We start from the raw sequence: 18,286 nt of genomic DNA, 5'->3' as shown, positions 1-18,286 counted from the left end.
GGGGAAGGCAATCAGGGCTTCGTGGCAGGTTACTAATGGAGTAAATGCCATGGAAGATCAACAAGATCATTTCCGTTGCAGTAGATGAACACTTGCAGATGGGGCACTTCAGTGTCACATGTGGCCTCTGGTCCCCAAAGAGACAATGTTGAGCTGTGACGCACCGCAGCACAGCAAAAGGAATTGCACCGAACAGCAGGGACTCAAAATAAGGGCCTGATCCTCCAAATCCTCCACATACCGGCGTGTTTTCCGCTCAACAGAAACCCAAACAGGACTGGGAGAACTGAGAAGCACATAGCTGGAGAGGCCTGGTCCGCATGCAGACCCCAGGATGGAGCTGAAACAAGAGCTGTAAGGTAGCAGCAAGGCCGCACAGAAGCGGGGTTTCCTGGCTGCCCACAGGCACAGGAGACAGGGTTTATGCCTGGGGATCACCAGAAGGATCCTGTCCCATGTCTTGATGCAGCGTTAGCACAAAGGCTGCAGTTACCGATGTGATGCTGCTTTTTGTGGGAAGCGCTGCCCAGTGCCACAGGGCTGGTTCACTCCAGCCAACACGACTCCCTTTCTCTTCCCCAAACGTGTTTCTCTGCTTCCTCCTACGCCCTTCCCACGCCCACCAAACTTCTTAGAACTGATTTTATCTCAGCTTTAAGTATGTGGCATTTATACAGTAACACGAATCACAGAAATGATCCTGCAAACCTTTGCTCTAAAATTGCTATCTCCAATTTTTCAGTGTTCTGACATTGCAGGCAGGTCCACCACCGAGCAGGAGCTTCAAGCATTGGTATTTTGACCTATATCTAAAGCGACACTTTAGATACTAAACATTGTCTCATTAATTATAATTATCGATGTTATCTCAGGCAAAGCACTTGACATTTCTGCTCACATTCGTAGTGCCACATTACAAGCCACATGGATGTGTATGGTGCAGATAAAACTGTTTTACCCACTTGGGTGATGAAATATAACCTGCCTCATGAGACTTTCACCATCACCGCCACAACTGGCCTACTCAGGCACTTCACACCCATCAACTAACTGACAATTTGTGTCATTGACACTTCACCTGAGGAGGCAGCCACTGTCTATATACAGGCCAACATTCAGAAAAACACAGGACTAATTTCTCGATTCCTGGTTCCTGCAAACCCCTCCCACATTTCATCAGATCTTCAGAGGACAGACAAGAACATCCATTCTTTCCCCTACGCACATCACAACCTATAAAAGACACCTTGTGACACCTGCTAAGCAGCTTCGGGTTTAGTACAAGACACTGAAGACTTCAAAATTGCAATTTACTCTGCGAAGGGAACAAGATCAAAGGAGGGACCACAAGTTTGTTAGATTAAAGGTTGCCAGGTGATGCTAGAATATGAAGTTTATGTCACACAGACAAATGCGCAAAAAGCCTTCTCAGCAGCGCACATTGTAAAACAAGAGACAAAAGCCACAATTTGTTTCTGGGGAAGTTCAGAGTTGACTTTGGGAACTGCTTCTTCATTAGGAGCATAATGCAATACTGCATCCAATACCCAGAGAGGCTGTGCGGGACCTCCATCCCTGGGAGTTTTTCCAAGATCAGCTAGACAAAGCCCCCAGCTGACCTGTCCTAGCATTGCTAATAGTCCTGTCTCCAGCAGCAGGTTGGACTACCTGACCTCCAGAGGTCTTTTCAGCCGATGAGTCCATGATAACTCTGACTCAAGTAACGAGGGGTATTCCTTCTAACCTCAAAGCTGAGAAGTGATAATTTTCTAAATTTTTGTCAGCTTAACAGCGCATTTTCAAAAAAACATCAACAACCTCCTGTTCCCACTGCGTTCGTGGCTTACTGTGGGCAATAGAGAAACAAAACCCAAGTCTCCTGCATTCACTGGCCAAAAACAAAGTGACTCAATCAGTTTAATAGCTTTAGAAGACTTCAGATAATTCTTACCTGTGCCTCAGTTTCCTCCCCCACTGATCTTGAAAACAGACAACAGGAAGTATAATTGATGGTTTCAAACCAGTTTTTGAGGTATGAAGATGAAAAGGCACAAATGGAAAAGCAGAGCATTAACTAAAATTTTCATTATTTGTTATTGCTATTAAAAAACCCAAACCTCCCCCAGCCAGGCTCAGAGTCCTGCATTGCTGCACCCTCTGCAAGTATAAAAATAAAAGGCAACTCCTATCTTGAAAATCACAGCAAACTTGAGAAGCAGAACGTTTCACCATCACGTATTTGCTGTAGCCAGGCAAGGGGTGAGAGCGGAAGAGCACGTCTTACTCCACGGGTAGTTACAGCACCCATGCTGCAGGGTAGGAGAGATTTGCCAAGAAAACATCACAGCTGAGAGATGTTTTCACATCACAGACCCCACATCTTGCTTCTCTGGGGCTTCCTGACAACAGCTGCAATGCCATGGAGCAGCCCAAGAGCAGGCGCTGGCGTGCTGAGCCCCGCCACCCATGCAAGGACTTTCCAACTATGCTACTGGCTGCTGACAGAGCTGCTCTTCGTAAAAATCCAAGCACGAGCTACCTGCTGGCACTGGCTGGCCCCACACTTGCCAACCAGGGGCAAAGGTCCCCTGACCTGGGGAACAGGGGCTGAACTTCTGCCCCAGCACCCTCCTTCCGAGCAGCTCCAGTGCTACGGCTAAACCCAGACCGAGGATGTGTTTCACCTCCCTACTGCGGATGGCGGCAAGGCCCAGGCTTGAATCTGCATCCCCAGCAGCACAGACACATCTTCGTGAGCAGGGCTTTGCTACAGGGTCTGCAGCAACATCTCGGTCTCTGGCCAGGCCTTTCTTGGCTCCCAGAAGCAAGGCAGTGCCTTTGAGCCGACGTGGCGGCAAGCAGGATCGTCCAGCTCAGGGATTTAGCTGAATGGGCATGCAAGGGCATGGGAATAGGAGCGGTGCCTGCAGGCTGACGGGCTGAGCCCATGTCGCAACCACGGGGACGATCCCCATCAACTTCCAGTGCCCGTGTCCCTCAGCACCCGCCACGGCAGGGGGTGCATCCCTGTCCACAGCTGCTGGGGGGCAACACACCCCACATCCAAAGAGCTCAGGGATGGACACCCTCCAACAGGGCCCTCTGAGACACCCCAGCAGGTATGTCCCTCCTGGGGGGACAAGCAGCAGTCCACTCCCACCCCACAGCCATCGGGTCCCTGGAGGGACCCCCAGGCCCCTCACCTGCCTCCCTCACCTGGCCCCACACACACCTCCCACCCCCGTCCACTCCCCATTGGCCAGGGCGGCTCCTGCAGCGCCCCGATTGGCTCCCGCAGCTGCTCATCGGGCCCGTGGGGTATTTAACTGGGCAAGGCCCAGCACTCCCTGTCTTGTCAGTGCTGAGGAGCAGAGGTACAGGTAAGGCAGGGCTGGTGGGGACGGTGTTTATGGGGTTTGTGGCTTGGCTTAGGGCTGGGGGGGGGCTCCCCGGGCCTGCCCCTTGCTCCCCCAGGGGCTCTGCAGCCCCTCACCTTGGTGGCTTTTTGCAGCCCTGCCAGGGATGGAGGGTGGAAGCTGGGCTCGGAGCTGGCTCCATCCCTGGAGGCCTTGGCGCCAGGCCCCAGGGAGCACTGAGGTTAAAATGTACCTGCTGAGGGGCTGTGTTCCTCCAGCTGTTCCCTGCCCACTGGGCTTTTCCAGCTCCCTGGGAAAGCACAGGGCTGTGTATTGTGTCTCTGCTGCTTTTACCTATCTGTGGGTGGGGGGTGCCTTGGCTTTTTGAGGCTGAAGGTCACCTGATGGCATGCTGCATCTGCTGTGCCTTGGAGAAGAGCTGAAAGGGTTCAGATCTTTCCCTAAAGGCTTCTTCCTAGCCCCAAGATGACTTCTGGGTAACACTATGGGTCTCTGATCTGTATTTGAGCAGCTTTGGGTCTGAAAGCTCTTCTCTGCTTATCTGGTGAAGATCAAAGCTGTGTGAGGGGGTCCACAGGAGGTGGCTCTCCCTCCCAGCCATGCAGGGACAGCATGTGATGTGCATTCTGGCCATCACTGCTGACTTGTGTTGATGCTGGGGGAAGCGGTACATGCCTCAGGAGGTAGATGGATCACTTGGGCATTCCCTTCCTGTTGACAGTGCTGCCAGACCTGCCTGTAGCTATTTCACATGATCATTTGGTGTGGGCATGATAATAGTGTTAACGAAGGGGGCGGCTTGAGCGATAAGGTAACTTCTCTTTTGCCCAAGAGCACCGTGTCTCTGCAGAGGGAGGCTGCAGCCATGCACGGCTCTGCTGGCTTGCTGGAGGTAGCACTTGGCAAGCTAGCTTAGTGTTTCTGAAGTCTAAAAGGGTTCTTAAATGTGGTTGTGACTACCTGAAACTGTCTATGGCTGTGAAGGACAATTACTGAAGCTGGTTCTGCTGAAACTTGCAGATGAAAATGTGTGCTAAAGAGCAAGCAGCATGCTGCTTGCTTGGCAAGTTACAGCTTCTGTCTGAAACAAAGAGGCCTGTCCTCATGGAAAAATTGGTAAATTGAAAATACTGGAAAGCCCAGAAGCTGCTTTAATTAAATGCCACGCCCTGTTTCCTAAATCTCCAAATTGTAGTAGCTTGGATAGCTTATACATTCACTGTCCAAGGAGTTACTGACCTAGTAATGGCCACCAGCTGTGGTGCTTAATTTCCATTGGAAACGTGTGTGGGGAAAACCCTGCTTTCAACTACAAAAGTGGCTTTAATCTCTGAGGATCCCTGATGCTGGTGCCTTTCCAGAAAGGTTAGATAGGCACCTCTGCCAGCAATTCTGAAACCAATGTCCTAAGGTCAAAGCTGAAAATCATCTGATCCTCCTCCTAAAACCAACTCTGCCCTCAGAGCGTTTGCAAACAACTCCCTCGTGGGCAGTGCCATTCCTGCTGCAGCGGACATCCTGTGACCCACTTCTGCCGACTGCATTTATGGTAACCGGGGTATCAGTGGCAAATCTCGACAAGAATGTAAATAAGTGCTTTAACCACAAATTAATACTTCTGCCCTGAGTAGCCGTCCCTGCTCATATCTAAAGCACTAAATTTAGCTTTGTTTTCCTAAGTGGTCATCAAGGAATTGCCAGTTAAGCTATTGAACCAGGCACGCTAGCTATAGCTCAATCAGTCTTCCCAAGGCAAAACACATCTGGAGGGGAGAAAAGCTTCCTGAACAACAAGCCTGCCTCTCTGTCTGCAGGGCAACGTAACAGCAGGCTAGCTCCATGGGGCAGAGCTGCTTTCCCCAGGGAAAAATAAAAACCTTAGACAGGTTAAAGCACCAGTTTTATGTACGCTGGTCATTGTCAGAGTGACAGAAATCAAGGGAGGGGCTTACCCCAGCAGAAAGGACTTGCTCTTCTGCCAGGCTGGCGTGTTGCACTGGCTGTGACAGTCTGAGGCAGGGAGAACGGATCGCAGCTCGGCAGTTCTGGTGCCGCTGCCTTTGCCATTTGACTGAGTTCAGACTTGTGCTGAATTGGGCAATGATCAGCAGTTAAGCTATAGTGCCACGCCAGAAATGCGCACTGAGGAGTTTAATCTTTCTGAAACTGCCAGTTTCAAGAACTTTCTCCAGCAGTGACTTAAATATTTCTGATGTAGCAATGGTATGAAATCATCTGATCATCATTTTCATGCAAAGCAAATGCTGATGCTGTTTCTGTTCTTCTGCCTGGTGGTTCCCACACATGGGGTCTGCCTGCTGGGACTCCCAATTGCAACTACCCTGGCTTGAAGCTGTGCCTTCCTCCAAAGGATTCTGAAACAACTGACCCAGAGTTGCTGAGCACTGTGCTTTCCTGCAATCTCTGAAGCGAACCAAGGTCTGCTCAGCACTTTTTGCAGAGGAGAGACTAGAAAGAGAAAATAAAACCATGCTGTGGGCTCATGAAGACTTGCCCGCACAACAAATACTGGTGTTGCAACACACCGCAATTCCCCCTACACAAAGGGGAGCGAACCATGTTGTAACATGACTGTGCTGCAAGAACTGGCACAGTTGCATCCATAATTAAGATGGGCTCACAGTACTTCAGAGGTTGATTCTGATCTTATACTAACTTTTGTATCAGCCAAGGAGCTACCCCTGCCTTACGCTAACAACTAGAGTCCTCCCTTCTTTTTGTGGCAGTGTGTCCCTGTGTGCTAACCCTGACACCAAGGTCAGTAACGCACTCTGCAGTTTGAGGTTTTTCATAACTGTCTAAAGTAAAATAACTGAGCAAAGGGATTGTTTGTAATGGTGTTGAAATAGTTGCGCTTTGCCCTGTGACAGGGCTGCAGACTGATTCAGCCTACTTGGCTTCCAAAAAAAAAACCCAACCCAAAAAACCCAACAAACTTGCCTTAAAGCGGAGCAAGAGCAAACCCTGTGGACTTTGGGACTGAGACTTTATGTTCAAGCCCTGCTTTTGTTTGGAGCAGTTTTCTAGAAGTTCTCCCAGGCTGATGAAGTTCAGGCTGTATTTTGCTGTGCTGTTAAATGAGGCAGCCCCCTGGGCTGGGTAGTGACCTGGAACATGCGGAAGAGTGCTGGCTCCAGGCTTCTCACTTCAGCGGCTGAAGGTCCCAACTTCTGTGACAACTCTTGCTGTAGACACTTGCATCCCTGCCTTGCTTGAATATCACTAAAATGATGACTAATTGCTCAGTTAATGCAGCAATACTTGACATCCTGCCAAGTTACCTCCCGAGATGTCTACCCTAGCTCTATCCATAGTCAATCCAGGGCTAACAAATGCCTTTCTTGCCACTTCTTCCCCAGCTCTCTGTTACTGTTTCCACAGCAAAATAAAAACCTTACACAAGTCAAAGAACACAAGAAACAAGACAATGGTCTCTGTCACAAATCAGATGGCAAATTCTTTTTGGGTAGAGTCTGCCAGTGAGCCTGCAGCAGTGCTTGGTTTGGGAATCCAGTTTGTGAGGAATTTTGGTTTGGGGCTTTTCCATTGGAAAATGCTGTAGCAATTCTAAGAATAGGAATTAACTGGCACGGGAGGGAAAAGCAGATGCTACACTGAAGAACAAATATGCTGAAATCCCTGTTGTGCCTGACTAAGGCTGAGAAGTAATCCTGGATTTATCACACAATACTGGACTGTCCAGATACTGACCTAGGTCTAGGCTGAGGAAGCCAATACACATTCAAGATATTGCGTAACTTTTATACTTGTACTACTTTGATCCCATTATGTAATGAGAATACTTCTGAGACTTGGTTTCAGAGGAAGTGCGGAAAGATTCCCTGCCTAGCTGGCCAGTAGGATGGGAATGCAAGTTTCAAGGTAGCATTTCAGCAGGGCTTGTTAGAAGGACAGCAATCTGTCATGATACCGAGACAACATTCAGTGATTCCCACCATTAGCCCCACTTCGCAGGGTGCATCTTTCCTTCAAGTATTCCAGTCCTTGGCCAGCAAAGAGCCTGTGCAGTGGGAAGCTGAACCAGAAGTATCTCTAGCAGAGAAAATGCATGACAGATAAGACAGTTATCACCCACTTCTAACCTGCAACTTTGAAACCAGTTATCAGCAGTAAAATAAGTAGGATGGTTATTTAGTTTAAAGTATTTGGCTGTTTGGGGATTGAGGGAGGTGACCAAGTACAGTCTTTATCCTACATAATTATTTGCATATCATAAATCATGGAGCCTCTCAAATACCTTCACACCCTTGCAAGAAAGATTAATGATGCCACGCTAATGTTCCTAGGACATGCTGAATGATGGATCCCAACTTTGCCTTCTGCTTTTCACCAGTTCTGCTAAGACTTTAATTCACTGGAGGAAATTAAGTTGTACTCATGCTGTTATACTCTTGTTTTTCCTTTCAGCTGCAGTTGAATTCAGTATGGCATCAGAAAAGACCACAAAAAAAGATCTGGTAAAGGCTGAGGAACAGCAGCAAGCGGTAGGTGCCAGGGTGGCCAGTACTCTAACATGCAACAGTTAAACCACCCACTGACAGATGTGCTGGTAAATTAACTTTTGTCAGCACCTCAACCAGGCTGGGAGTAGTAGAAAGATTAACCGTATGAAGCTGTGGTTAAATCTAAACTCGGTTAATACAGAAGCTAACTTTTTTCGCTCAAGAGAGAACTTCAGGGCTGGCTCAAGCAATGCAAGTAACTCTGAAACATGAGCTGTTATAGGTCCTATTTCCACATCTGGGTTTGGTGGTGAAACCCAGTGTGACTCAGAATTCATGACCCCAGAGCTTGAACTTCTAATTCTGGCTTGTCACTGACTTGCTAGCAGTCTTTGGATGAGTCCGTTCAACTCTGGGTTTAAGAATGATAAGGAGATGGACTGGATGTCCCCTTAGGACCTTTCTGGATAGATACGTGGCTTGTATTCACCCACCAGCTTAAGGCGAGTCTCTAATGTCACTTTTTCTCTTGGGTTTTAGAGTGCTGTCGATCGGGTAACTAGCTTGCCCTTGCTCAACTCTGCATTCAACCTGGTCTCATCTGCTTACAACCACACCAAGGAGACGCATCCTTACCTCAGTGGTGTCTGCAATGTGGCTGAGACTGTGGCTGCTGTCGCAGTAGGTAGTGTGGTTGGTGGGGCACAGCCCATCCTGAACCAGCTTGAGCCACAAAGTAAGTGAAGAGGCTGGAGCAACCCTTTCCACACAGAGGAATGGGTGGGGAGGGGAGTTTCATGTGCCTGTTGGGTGATACCCATCTCCTATAGCACATTGTTCTACTTAGTTCTAGCACTGAGTCTCCAACTCAGCTGCTCCCAGCCGCTCGGTGAACCCACTGAATTTCATGGACATGAAACTGTTACTATCACAAAGAAAGCTTGGCCTCCTGTCTGTAGTTTCTTTAAGTCAGCAAAAACTCCCTGCTTTTTCTCTACCACTCCAAGTTATGAGCATCCCAACTGGTAGCAGCAGTGTCCATTTTGGATATAGCTCAGTCTGTCTCATCCCAACACTTTTCAACCTTTTAAACCAACTGCCCTACCCAGCAGGGGCAAATATGACATTCCAGTTGGAGCAATGTGCTGCCAATAGCTAGAAAGCTGGGAAAGCAAAACAGAGACTGTTTGAACCTGCCACATCGTAGGGTTCATTTTTTAACGAGATGTCCCCCCACACACTGCCCCAGAATGGTAATTTTTTGGCTTGCTTTCATGAGTGTATCCTGAATTGGCCATTGTAGGGGTCAAAACCCCCTCTCCAAATTGAAGAATAAACTGGTACCTGTTGTCTTCTCTAGTTGCACTTGTAAATGAATATGCCTGTAAAGGACTGGATCAACTGGAGGAGAACTTGCCTTTTCTTCAACAGCCAGCAGATAAGGTAAAATACAGGCTTTTCCTGGGGAAGCCATGACTTCATCTCTTGATGGAATTGTTACGGGTGCAGGAGAATATGGGGGGGAAAAACTTCAGCACCGCTTTGTCGGGTCAGTCCCTGGTATGGACTAGAGGGGGCACTGCTAGCTGATGAAAGCTGGAGACATGCCTTCAGTGTGTGGAGGCGAGTATGTCCATGTAAATACAGGTGTGCTGACTTCCCCAGCTCTCCCACAAGACTGCAAGCCCAATTTAGCATGGAAAAGCTACTTCAAGGAGGGAAAACCTGTTTCAGGAAAAAATGTATCTTTCTCCGTCTCTCCCTGTCACAGGTAATCTCAGACACCAAGCAGCTGGTTTCCACCAAAGTGACATCTGCTATGGATGCTGCCTGTGAGGCAAAAGAAGCAATGGCTGATAAAGTGACTGAAGCTGTAGACCTCACTAAAAATGTTGTTGGGGACAGTGTCAAGCTGACTAGATCAATGGTCACCTCCACTGTTAACAGTGCTGTGGAGGCTGCCCAGGGTGCAAAGGACCTTGTGACTAACAAGGTGACTGAAGCTGTGGACCTCAGTAAACATATTGTGGAGGACAGCGTTGAACTGACCAAGTCTGCAGTTGCTTCTACTATTGTCAATGCTGTGGAGGCCGCCCAGGGTGCAAAGGACCTTGTGACTAACAAGGTGACCGAAGCTGTGGACCTCAGTAAACACATTGTGGAGGACAGCGTTGAACTGACCAAGTCTGCAGTTGCTTCTACTATTGTCAATGCTGTGGAGGCCGCCCAGGGTGCAAAGGACCTTGTGACTAACAAGGTGACCGAAGCTGTGGACCTCAGTAAACACATTGTGGAGGACAGCGTTGAACTGACCAAGTCTGCAGTTGCTTCTACTATTGTCAATGCTGTGGAGGCCGCCCAGGGTGCAAAGGACCTTGTGACTAACAAGGTGACCGAAGCTGTGGACCTCAGTAAACACATTGTGGAGGACAGCGTTGAACTGACCAAGTCTGCAGTTGCTTCTACGATTACTGCTGCTGTAGGGGCTGCCCAGGGTGCAAAGGATCTTGTGACCAACACAGTGACTGAAGCAATGGACCGAACCAAAGGGGCTGTTCAGGACAGTGTTGAGAAGACCAAATTGATGGTCACTTCTACAGTCAATACAGCTCTGGATGCCGCATATGGCACCATAAGCGGCAAAATAAATACAGCCTTGGAGCAGAGCAGAGAGGCCATCCAGGAGGGTGTAAAGATGACAAATTCAGTGGTGACCAACAGCATAAGCAAAGCCAAGGCAGTGAGCCAAGCAGTGGCAGGTGGTGTGGAATCTGTCCTGGGTATATCGGAAGATCTGGTGGATCACTACCTCCCAATGACAGAGGAAGAACTAGGTGAGAAAATGCTTAGCTGGCGGTTGTAAATACAAATCCTTTCCCACATGACTAGAGAGCACCTGACACTGCAAGACTCATCTTCTGAAGTAGACGGGTAGCTCTGAATTTGTCACCAAGTTGTCTGTCTGTCAACACTGACTTGCCACATGGTATGGGACAGAGTTCAAGCATTTGCTAGCTGGTCCTTGCCTATCAGCCTCAAGGCAAACAAACATGTGGGTACATGCTTAAACCTATCTGTCAAGTCTGCTTATCTGAAAAGAACATGCTGAGCAGGGACTAGCCTACCCTTTAATACCTGAGCAACTACAAACCTCTACTGTTCACACACCAAGCTTCAGCCTTCATGTTTTTCAATGGGTGATCTTACCTCTTCCCCCCTCTCCGCAGCTGGGCGAGCGGAGCACAGCTGCATCTCTGTTCTTGTTTCCTCCAGGTGAACTGGCCACCACTGTCCAGGGATTTGGTATGGCTTCTGTGGAGGAGCAGAAACAGCAACAGAGTTACTTCGTGCGTCTGGGTTCACTCTCTAACAAAGTCCGCCACCGAGCCTACCAGCACTCCCTGAACAAACTGCAATGCATTAAGAAAAGCACCCAGGAGACACTCTCACGACTACAGCTGGCAATAAAACTGGTACAAACACACTTTTTCCTCTTTTTCTCCTGTCTGTAGTCTTCCTGCCCTGCTCTCCAGACAGAAGCTCTTCCTCCATCCTCTACCAGCTGCATGTCATCTTGGATCCCTCCCTGGGAAGGAAGTACTTGTGCTTCCCTGATTGTGTGTGCTTGCAATACAGCTGTTCCTCTCGTTTTTCCCATCAGATTGAATCTGTGAAACAGGAGGTTGGCCAGAAGCTTCTGGATGGGCAGGAGAAGCTCCATCAGCTGTGGGTGGACTGGAGCCTGACCCAACCCAAAGGAAACCAAGTAAAAACTGCTTCCCAACCAGAGGTATCCCTAGAAGGGCGTATTTAATCAGGCCTCTGGTGGATGGTGTACATCTCATCTGCTCTAGTAACTGAGCTATATCTCTTTCCCAGCAGGTAGAGTCACGGACTCTAGCTATGCTGCGTATCATCACCCAGCAGCTACAACCTGCTTATGAGAATCTGAAAGCCAGCATCCACGGCCTCCCCAGCAACATCCAGGAAGCTGTGTTTCAGGCCACTCGAAATATCCACAAGCTCCATAGTTCTTTTTCCAGTGCTACGTCTTTCCAGGACCTCTCCAGCACCACCCTGACCCAGAGCCAGGACTGTGTGGCAGAAGCCCGAAGGTCCCTAGATGACCTGTTTGAGTATGTAACTCACAACATCCCTCTAAACTGGCTTGTAGGTCCCTTCAGGGCGATAGCTAAAGTGTCACAGGATAGCAGGAAGCATAAGAAGAAACATACGGTAACTGATAGAGAATCACCTGTGTTGGAAAAGGCTACATCACCAAAGGGGGCGGCTAAGGCGCCCGAAGAACCAAAGGGGGCGGCTAAGGCGCCCGAAGAACCAAAGGGAGCAAACACGATCCCAGGGAAAGGGTGTGAAGTGCCAGAGAAGCTGGAAGAGAAGGCAGAGGAAGACACAGAGGTGTCACTGGCTGCAAAGGAGACAAAAACTAATGCACCAGAGGAAGATCTCTGAGAAATTCTAGCTCTTCTGGCCAAGATTCCTTGGCTAGAACAGCACTTTATCTTTTGGCAGTGTGTCCCACTGACAGTCGTGCAAGAGTATCTCCTGCTCTCTCCCTGTCCCAGGCTCAGTTTACAGTAAGATGTAGTTTGCATGCACACTTGATAACTAAGGTGGGCTGATTCCATATCTTGATTTACATTGTTTTTTTTTTTTTTTTTAAAATCATGCTGCTGCACTGAGAGGGAAGAAGGGGAACTGTACTTCAGCTTTTTAAGCCAGGCCAGCTGTATGTGTGACTGGCTAATTCTTGCTGAGACAAGTTGTGGGAGAGAAGTAGTGGTCTCAACTTATTTTTTTTTTTTTAATGTTGGGTTTGTTTTTAATTCATCCAAGCTGCAGAGATCCTGAAAGGGTGATGCGCTTGGCCTTTGATACTATTTCCCTCCTTCTACAAGTTTAAAAATACTTGTTACGGACACAACTTCCTTTCTGCCCGTTGCGCTTCCGGCAAGGCTCAGCCCTGCAGCAGAGCGGGAGCAGGTGGGGGCAAGGGGCTGCTTCTCAAAAAGAGACTTCTCCCTGCGCATCAGCCAAACGCTTCTTTCATAGAGAAATACTTAGCAAGGTGGGACTTTCTTTTAAGCATGCTAATTTGCAGTGGGATTATCTTTTAGTCATATAAATGACTTCAGGGGTCATCTGTTTGTGTGTGAGTAACTCCATGGGTGAAGCCTTTTGCAGCCATTAAGAAGCCGGCACGTGAGGCAGCTCTTGCCAGGAGTTACTCTGTCATGGTAATAGGATATCCTGTTATTAAAATTGGGGAGATAAGTGCTAGTTATTTCCCCAGCAAGCAATGCTCTGTAATCATTCCTAATGTAACTTATTTTTGATAACTTATGTCCTGGCCTGGTCCCTGTGCTAAGGCTGGAATAATGGCAAGCAGACTTCAGAATAAAGTGTGACCTGCGTTCAAAGAAATACCTGTCTCCTGTACGTGTCTAAAGCTGTTTTCCCCTTAGCCTGAGGGGGTAAGGAGCTTAACATTTAACAAAAAACTTCTCTGGGCATCTTGCTGGAGGAAGGAAAAATAAATGACTTCAGAATGTCCCGTGTTCTGCCTCAGTCTTAAGCAGAAGAGTATCTCCGCTATTCTGTGCCCCAGACTGCTGCCTGTGCTCCTGAGCTGCAGCTCCTGCTGCGCCCGCTCTCCCCTACACCCCGACCTCCCCCAGTGCACAGTTTCTCGCCTGGCTCCTTACGGAGGTAGTGCTGGCAGCCTCTCGCTAGAGGGAAACCTCGGTTCCCGGTTCGGTTTAAGGCCGTCAGGCGCTCGTGTCGGGGACACCGGGCACCCGCAGACGGCGCCTGGCACCAGGCTCGGGGCTAGCGCTCTGCCGGCCTCTCCTCTACCACCGGCGGCCCTGTACCGGGACGGCGACCCTGCCCACGGGGAGGGAGGTGGCAGCTCGCCGAGCCGCTTCCGCCACGGACACCCGAGAACCGGGCCGGACACCCCGGGCTGCGCCCGCCCCGCTCCGCCCCGGCCGTGCCCCGCCCCGCCGCCGCTTCCTCGTGTGCCCGCAGGCTCCGGCGGGGCGGGCGGACCCCGCGGAGGGTCCGGAGGAGCCGGCCCCGCCGCGGGGAGGCCGGGGGACGGCGGAGCAGGGCCGGGCGGAGGTAGGCTGGGGCTGGCCCCTTCCCGGGGGCGCGGCGGGAGCGGGCGAGGAGCGGGGCGCCGCGGCGAGTCAGCGCGCGGAAGGGCGATGGCCGGCGGCTGCCGGCTGAGGGGCCGCTCCCAGCGCCCGCCCTCGCCTTCCCGGGCCTTCTCCTGCCCTTTCACTTCATCGGGGGTTTCGTGGGGAGAGCCAGCGACTTCCTCAGGTTCAGCCCGAGCTCATTCATTAGGCAATCAGAGGATTTTTATGAGATAGAAAAAAAGCAATTTGAAATTATAAACTTTCCCCAGTTTTGAGCTATTCTGGGGCACTCGCTGGTGCTCCCTTTAAATAGGGAAGGCTTTTCCACCAGGCTCCATCAGTGCCTGTGGGCAGCGTCCCACCAGGCACCTACTCCTCTGCTCCAGTCGAGTTCTGCTGTTTAATTATCCCAGTCAGAGGCCTCTGGTGAGTGCAAAGGTTTAGCAGGGCTCAGGGATTAGATGTGGACACAGATAAAATGTCCACAGTCACATTCGGCAGCCTGACAGAGGGTGCATGTGGGTTATCCACCCTCCTGGCATGAGCAATTTGAAAGGGCTTCCTCTAAGCGCGCTTTACTCCTCGACTGCCCATCGCAAGGAGCCTGCGAGGCCCCTGCAACCAGCTGCCTGGAGGACACAGACACTTGGATTTACCTAAATACATTATTAGTCCAGCAAACAGTTGTAATGAGCGTGAAATGAACACAAAGAACTTGATCTTTGCTTAATAAGAGCTGGAATAATGCATGGAGCACTGGCAGAACTGCAAGCGCTTAACAGATGCAAAAACACTTGAGGGCCGCAAGGGAGAGCCGGGGAGCTCAGCAAACCTTGTGAGGAGCCCCCAGCTCCCCACATCGCTATTTCTGAACGTTGCCCTCTGTTCTTCTCGCAGGTTCATCTGGCCGGTTCCTCATGACGGAGAAATCCTGGTTCTGAGATGAGCGCCTGAGCAGCAAAGAGCCATCGCTTGTGCGGTACGTGAAGTGTGAGCAGGGCATCACCTTCAATCCAAGAGCTGTAATATGCTTTTGCCATCCATCCTGCTTCAGTCCATCATCTGGGCCACCAGCTGAGGAGATGGCACAGAGTGCCGACCTCCAGCCAAGCTTTGAGGACGTTTTTAATATTCTATCCCAGATCCCACAAGACAAACTCCTTAGCCTCAAATATAAACTGAAGCACTTGATATTTGGGCCCAGCAGCAAATTACTGCAAGCCATGATCCTGCTCACTCTGGGGCGAGAAGGGGATGCAAGAATCTGTTTGGATGCCTTGGGAGATAACCGGGCAGCCCAGTATGTCCACCAGACCAAACTGGGTGCTGCAGGAGTGCAGGAGGACGGGGAGGATTTGCAGCCCCCCCAGCTGGATGTGGGTGCCATGGCACTGCTGGCACAGATCTACTCCCTCTTGGCAGAGGAAAAACTGTGCAGTCATGAAGCCATGGACAAAGCCTGCCAGGCTGCCACCAAAGCCAGCAACGCCAGCAAGGAAACTCAGGGGGACACGCTCAACAGCATCCCACCCGAGGAGCAGGAAAAACATGGCTCTGCTGTCAACGTTGGCCCAGGTGGCAAATTTCAGACCCTGAGATCTGATGTAGGCGTAGGATTTCTCCAGATGCCCAGCCCAAACTACGTGGTGAGAAGTTCCCCAATGCAGACTGGAGGCAACTCAGACCTTTTGGGCCCGCAGACCTTGCACTCCCTGGGGAGTCCCTCTTTACCCAGTCGCTTTGAGATCAGTGCATCGCCAACAGTTGTTTTTCACACCCAGCCTTCTTCCCCCGAGTGCCTCCTCCAGCCCAGCCAGCTGTGCGAAGGGAGCACCAGCGGTGTTGGACACCCTGACGGGGACCGAGAGCACCATGGCCTGGAGGAAACAAGCTGGGCCAGCAGAACCAACTCTCCTCCCGGGCAGGATGCAGGTGCCCAAGCTCCCCAGCCGGAGAAGGTTCTGCAGGTCAGTTCATCCCATCCAACTCTCCCTATTCCTGAAACGCAGCTGCCCACCCTGGGTGCTGCAAACCAACCTGTCGAAAGTAGTGATGTTTCCAGCACTGTGGCAGCAGAACCTCATGCACCAAAAGAAAGCACAGACAAAAAGCAAGACGAAAAGCAATTATCTACAGGTCTTCCTGACTTAAGAGCTACAGTGGATACTGAGCCTGCCTGTACAGCCAGGAAGGACTCCGATGTTCCAGCAGGCATTTCTTTTAACTCTGCATCTCCTTCCACTTCAGCCTGTTCCCTTCCTCCTACCTATTCCTTCTCCTCAACCCTTCCTCCTCCTCTTCCAGGACCTGCTTCCAGCTTATCCTATCCCACTCCCCTCCGCTCATCCCCCTCTCCAGCCTGGCCTCCTCCTCTCCAAACTGTAGAAGCAGGGCTCATATCAGAGCCAGATGGTGGAGAGAGAAAGTTCTTCACTTTTGTTGTCCTGCACGCTAGTGAAGATGAGATTGTCGCCCATCGGGTCAAGAACCTGCTGGAGAATATGGGGGTTCCCAACGGTGCCACGCTCTCTGAGGACTTCTTCATTGCTGGACGCAGCCATCTGACTTGCTTCCAGGATGCTATGGAAAACTCTGCTTTCATCATCCTTCTGCTGACCAAGAACTTCCCATGCGACCTGTGCATGTTTCAGACAAACACTGCTCTGATGGAGTCCATCCTGAAACCATCCAAGCGCGACTCAGTCATCCCTTTTGTACCCAAGGAGAACCCCCTGGAGCGGAGCCAGCTTCCCAGCACGCTTGGTGGGCTCATGCCCTTGGATGAGAACTCTCCTGGGTTCTCCAAGACAGTGCAGAACACCTTTACCACCATCAGGATCAGTAAGAGGAAAGCCACGTGGGACCAGATGCAGAGAAGGAAACTACAGCAGTACCAGGAGCAGTATCAAACGCTGCAGAATTTAGCTGCTCTGAACCTTGGCTCCCTTCTGCAGGCACCTCCATCAGCGAGGCAGCAGCTATTGGAGCAATCACCCCAACAGTGGTGCCCCCCCACTTCAGCTGTCCCTCCTGCCACATACGCTCCTCCCCGCACTGGTCACCCCGTGTCTGCTCAGATGGGTCCCCCTCCTTTCCAACCCCCTCATCTCCCATCGGGCCACTACAACGTGATGCCAGGTCTGGAAGGTGTCCCGCACCTCATCATTCAACACGCTCGAATGGTTCAGATTGGGAACCACAACACGATGCAGGTAGAAACTGTCACGCCAGGCCCACAGGATAGCGAGGACGAAACCAGGTAGAAAGCTTGACCAGAGATGCAGCAGGTCAGCCAAGGCCAGATACTCCCACTTAGTTTCAAACCCTAAATTACAGTGATTCTGCTGGGACTGGGACTATTCTTATTTCACTGCGGGTAAAAGGTGCTGCTTTCTTGAAGAACACGAGAAAATTACCTCTTTTGTTGGACAAAGTAGGTTGCAATCTCCTGAAACTGTTTTCCTCATGCTTTATTTTCAAATAACTGAGAAAACTTTTTTCTTGATCTTCTGAGGCTACTGAAAGGTTTTATAAATAAATTTTAATTAATTTATTTGTGGTTTTCTGTTTCTTTTCTTTAGAATTAGCAAAGGGGCAGTCAGGGATATCGGGAAAACTGTTCTGTCTGTACCTCTGGGGTGGAGAGGGCTGGGAGATGGCACACTAGGTTTCTTTCATAACCTGCTGCTGACCAAAGCATTTGAGGGAAAATCTTCAGGGGATGCTTTGGGGAGTCGCTGTAACCCCCGTCAAGGTGCTAAGCACCACAAGGTCCTGTTTTCTTCAGCACTGCTCTTTGCTTGGGACCACAGAGTATCCTGTCAGGCCTTCACGCCGATCCCACTTTGCATGCACGGTGCCTCACCAGCAGCGCCATTTCCTCCAAGCCTCTCGCATCAGACCCAGGAAGGTTCAAGAAAGCAGCTTCACAGCCTTCGGAGAGGCTGCAGCATCAAGAGATCACTTTTCCCAGTTCCCCTCTGAAACTACCGAGAGAGAAGTTTTCTGTTTGTGAAAGACAAAACTCACATGTGCCCCTAGAGGCATACCTTGAAGTATTTTCATATTTAAGAAGAATCTGGTAAAGAACCGAAACTACACATTAGACACAAGGCTAAACAAGAATCTTCACAGTAAAGCTGTACTTAGGAACAAAAATACTTAATGAATGTGGAATGAGAGAGGGAAAATGTGGAGAAAATCTGAGGAGGCAAAAGCTGAGTGTTCGCTCCTCCATTCTTACCTGCGTGTAAACAGTCAA

At 50.2% G+C, this 18,286-nt stretch overlaps 3 protein-coding genes across 6 annotated transcripts in view; 2 read left to right on the top strand and 1 right to left on the bottom strand.

Moving 5' to 3' along the window:
- The window catches only part of UHRF1 (ubiquitin like with PHD and ring finger domains 1), a 33,899-nt gene extending 20,165 nt beyond the window's left edge, over window positions 1–13,734 (bottom strand). For 2 of the 3 annotated variants that reach the window (XM_054181852.1, XM_054181854.1), the window contains exon 1: window positions 1,952–2,034. The gene's annotated coding sequence lies outside the window, so the exon portion shown is untranslated. Of the gene's footprint in view, window positions 1–1,951; window positions 2,035–11,068; window positions 11,174–13,587 lie in introns of those variants that run through there. The other variant, XM_054181853.1, reaches the window with a different exon arrangement.
- On the top strand, window positions 7,844–12,720 carry LOC128900792 (perilipin-3-like). Its single transcript, XM_054182313.1, has 7 exons — window positions 7,844–7,903; window positions 8,402–8,597; window positions 9,222–9,304; window positions 9,633–10,695; window positions 11,135–11,334; window positions 11,523–11,651; window positions 11,744–12,720. The coding sequence occupies exons 1-7, from the start codon at window positions 7,844–7,846 to the stop codon at window positions 12,332–12,334; spliced, it is 2,322 nt and encodes a 773-aa protein (XP_054038288.1). The 3' UTR covers window positions 12,335–12,720.
- A 146-nt stretch (window positions 13,735–13,880) lies between the features above and the next one.
- On the top strand, window positions 13,881–17,544 carry TICAM1 (TIR domain containing adaptor molecule 1). Of its 2 annotated transcripts, none has more exons than XM_054181856.1 (2): window positions 13,881–14,005; window positions 14,923–17,544. In XM_054181856.1, the coding sequence occupies exon 2, from the start codon at window positions 15,108–15,110 to the stop codon at window positions 17,286–17,288; it is 2,181 nt and encodes a 726-aa protein (XP_054037831.1). In that variant the 5' UTR covers window positions 13,881–14,005; window positions 14,923–15,107; the 3' UTR covers window positions 17,289–17,544. The 2 variants fall into 2 exon arrangements, with proteins under 2 accessions (XP_054037831.1, XP_054037833.1); XM_054181858.1 differs by lacking the exon at window positions 13,881–14,005 and adding an exon at window positions 14,088–14,451.
- The last annotated feature ends 742 nt before the right edge of the window (window positions 17,545–18,286 follow it).

This window comes from Rissa tridactyla, chromosome 22 (genome assembly GCF_028500815.1).
Source record: "Rissa tridactyla isolate bRisTri1 chromosome 22, bRisTri1.patW.cur.20221130, whole genome shotgun sequence".
NCBI classification, from domain to species: domain Eukaryota; kingdom Metazoa; phylum Chordata; class Aves; order Charadriiformes; family Laridae; genus Rissa; species Rissa tridactyla.
The sequence above is the reverse complement of the archived record's forward strand: the minus strand, read 5'-3'. Positions and strand labels throughout refer to the sequence as shown.

Coding starts and splice junctions, on each gene's coding strand:
- LOC128900792 (XM_054182313.1), top strand. CDS start 7,844: ATGGCATCAGAAAAGACCACAAAAAAAGATCTGGTAAAGGCTGAGGAA. Junction 8,598..9,221: donor GAACCAGCTTGAGCCACAAA/GTAAGTGAAGAG, acceptor TGTCTTCTCTAG/TTGCACTTGTAAATGAATAT. Junction 11,652..11,743: donor AAACTGCTTCCCAACCAGAG/GTATCCCTAGAA, acceptor CTTTCCCAGCAG/GTAGAGTCACGGACTCTAGC.
- TICAM1 (XM_054181856.1), top strand. CDS start 15,108: ATGGCACAGAGTGCCGACCTCCAGCCAAGCTTTGAGGACGTTTTTAAT.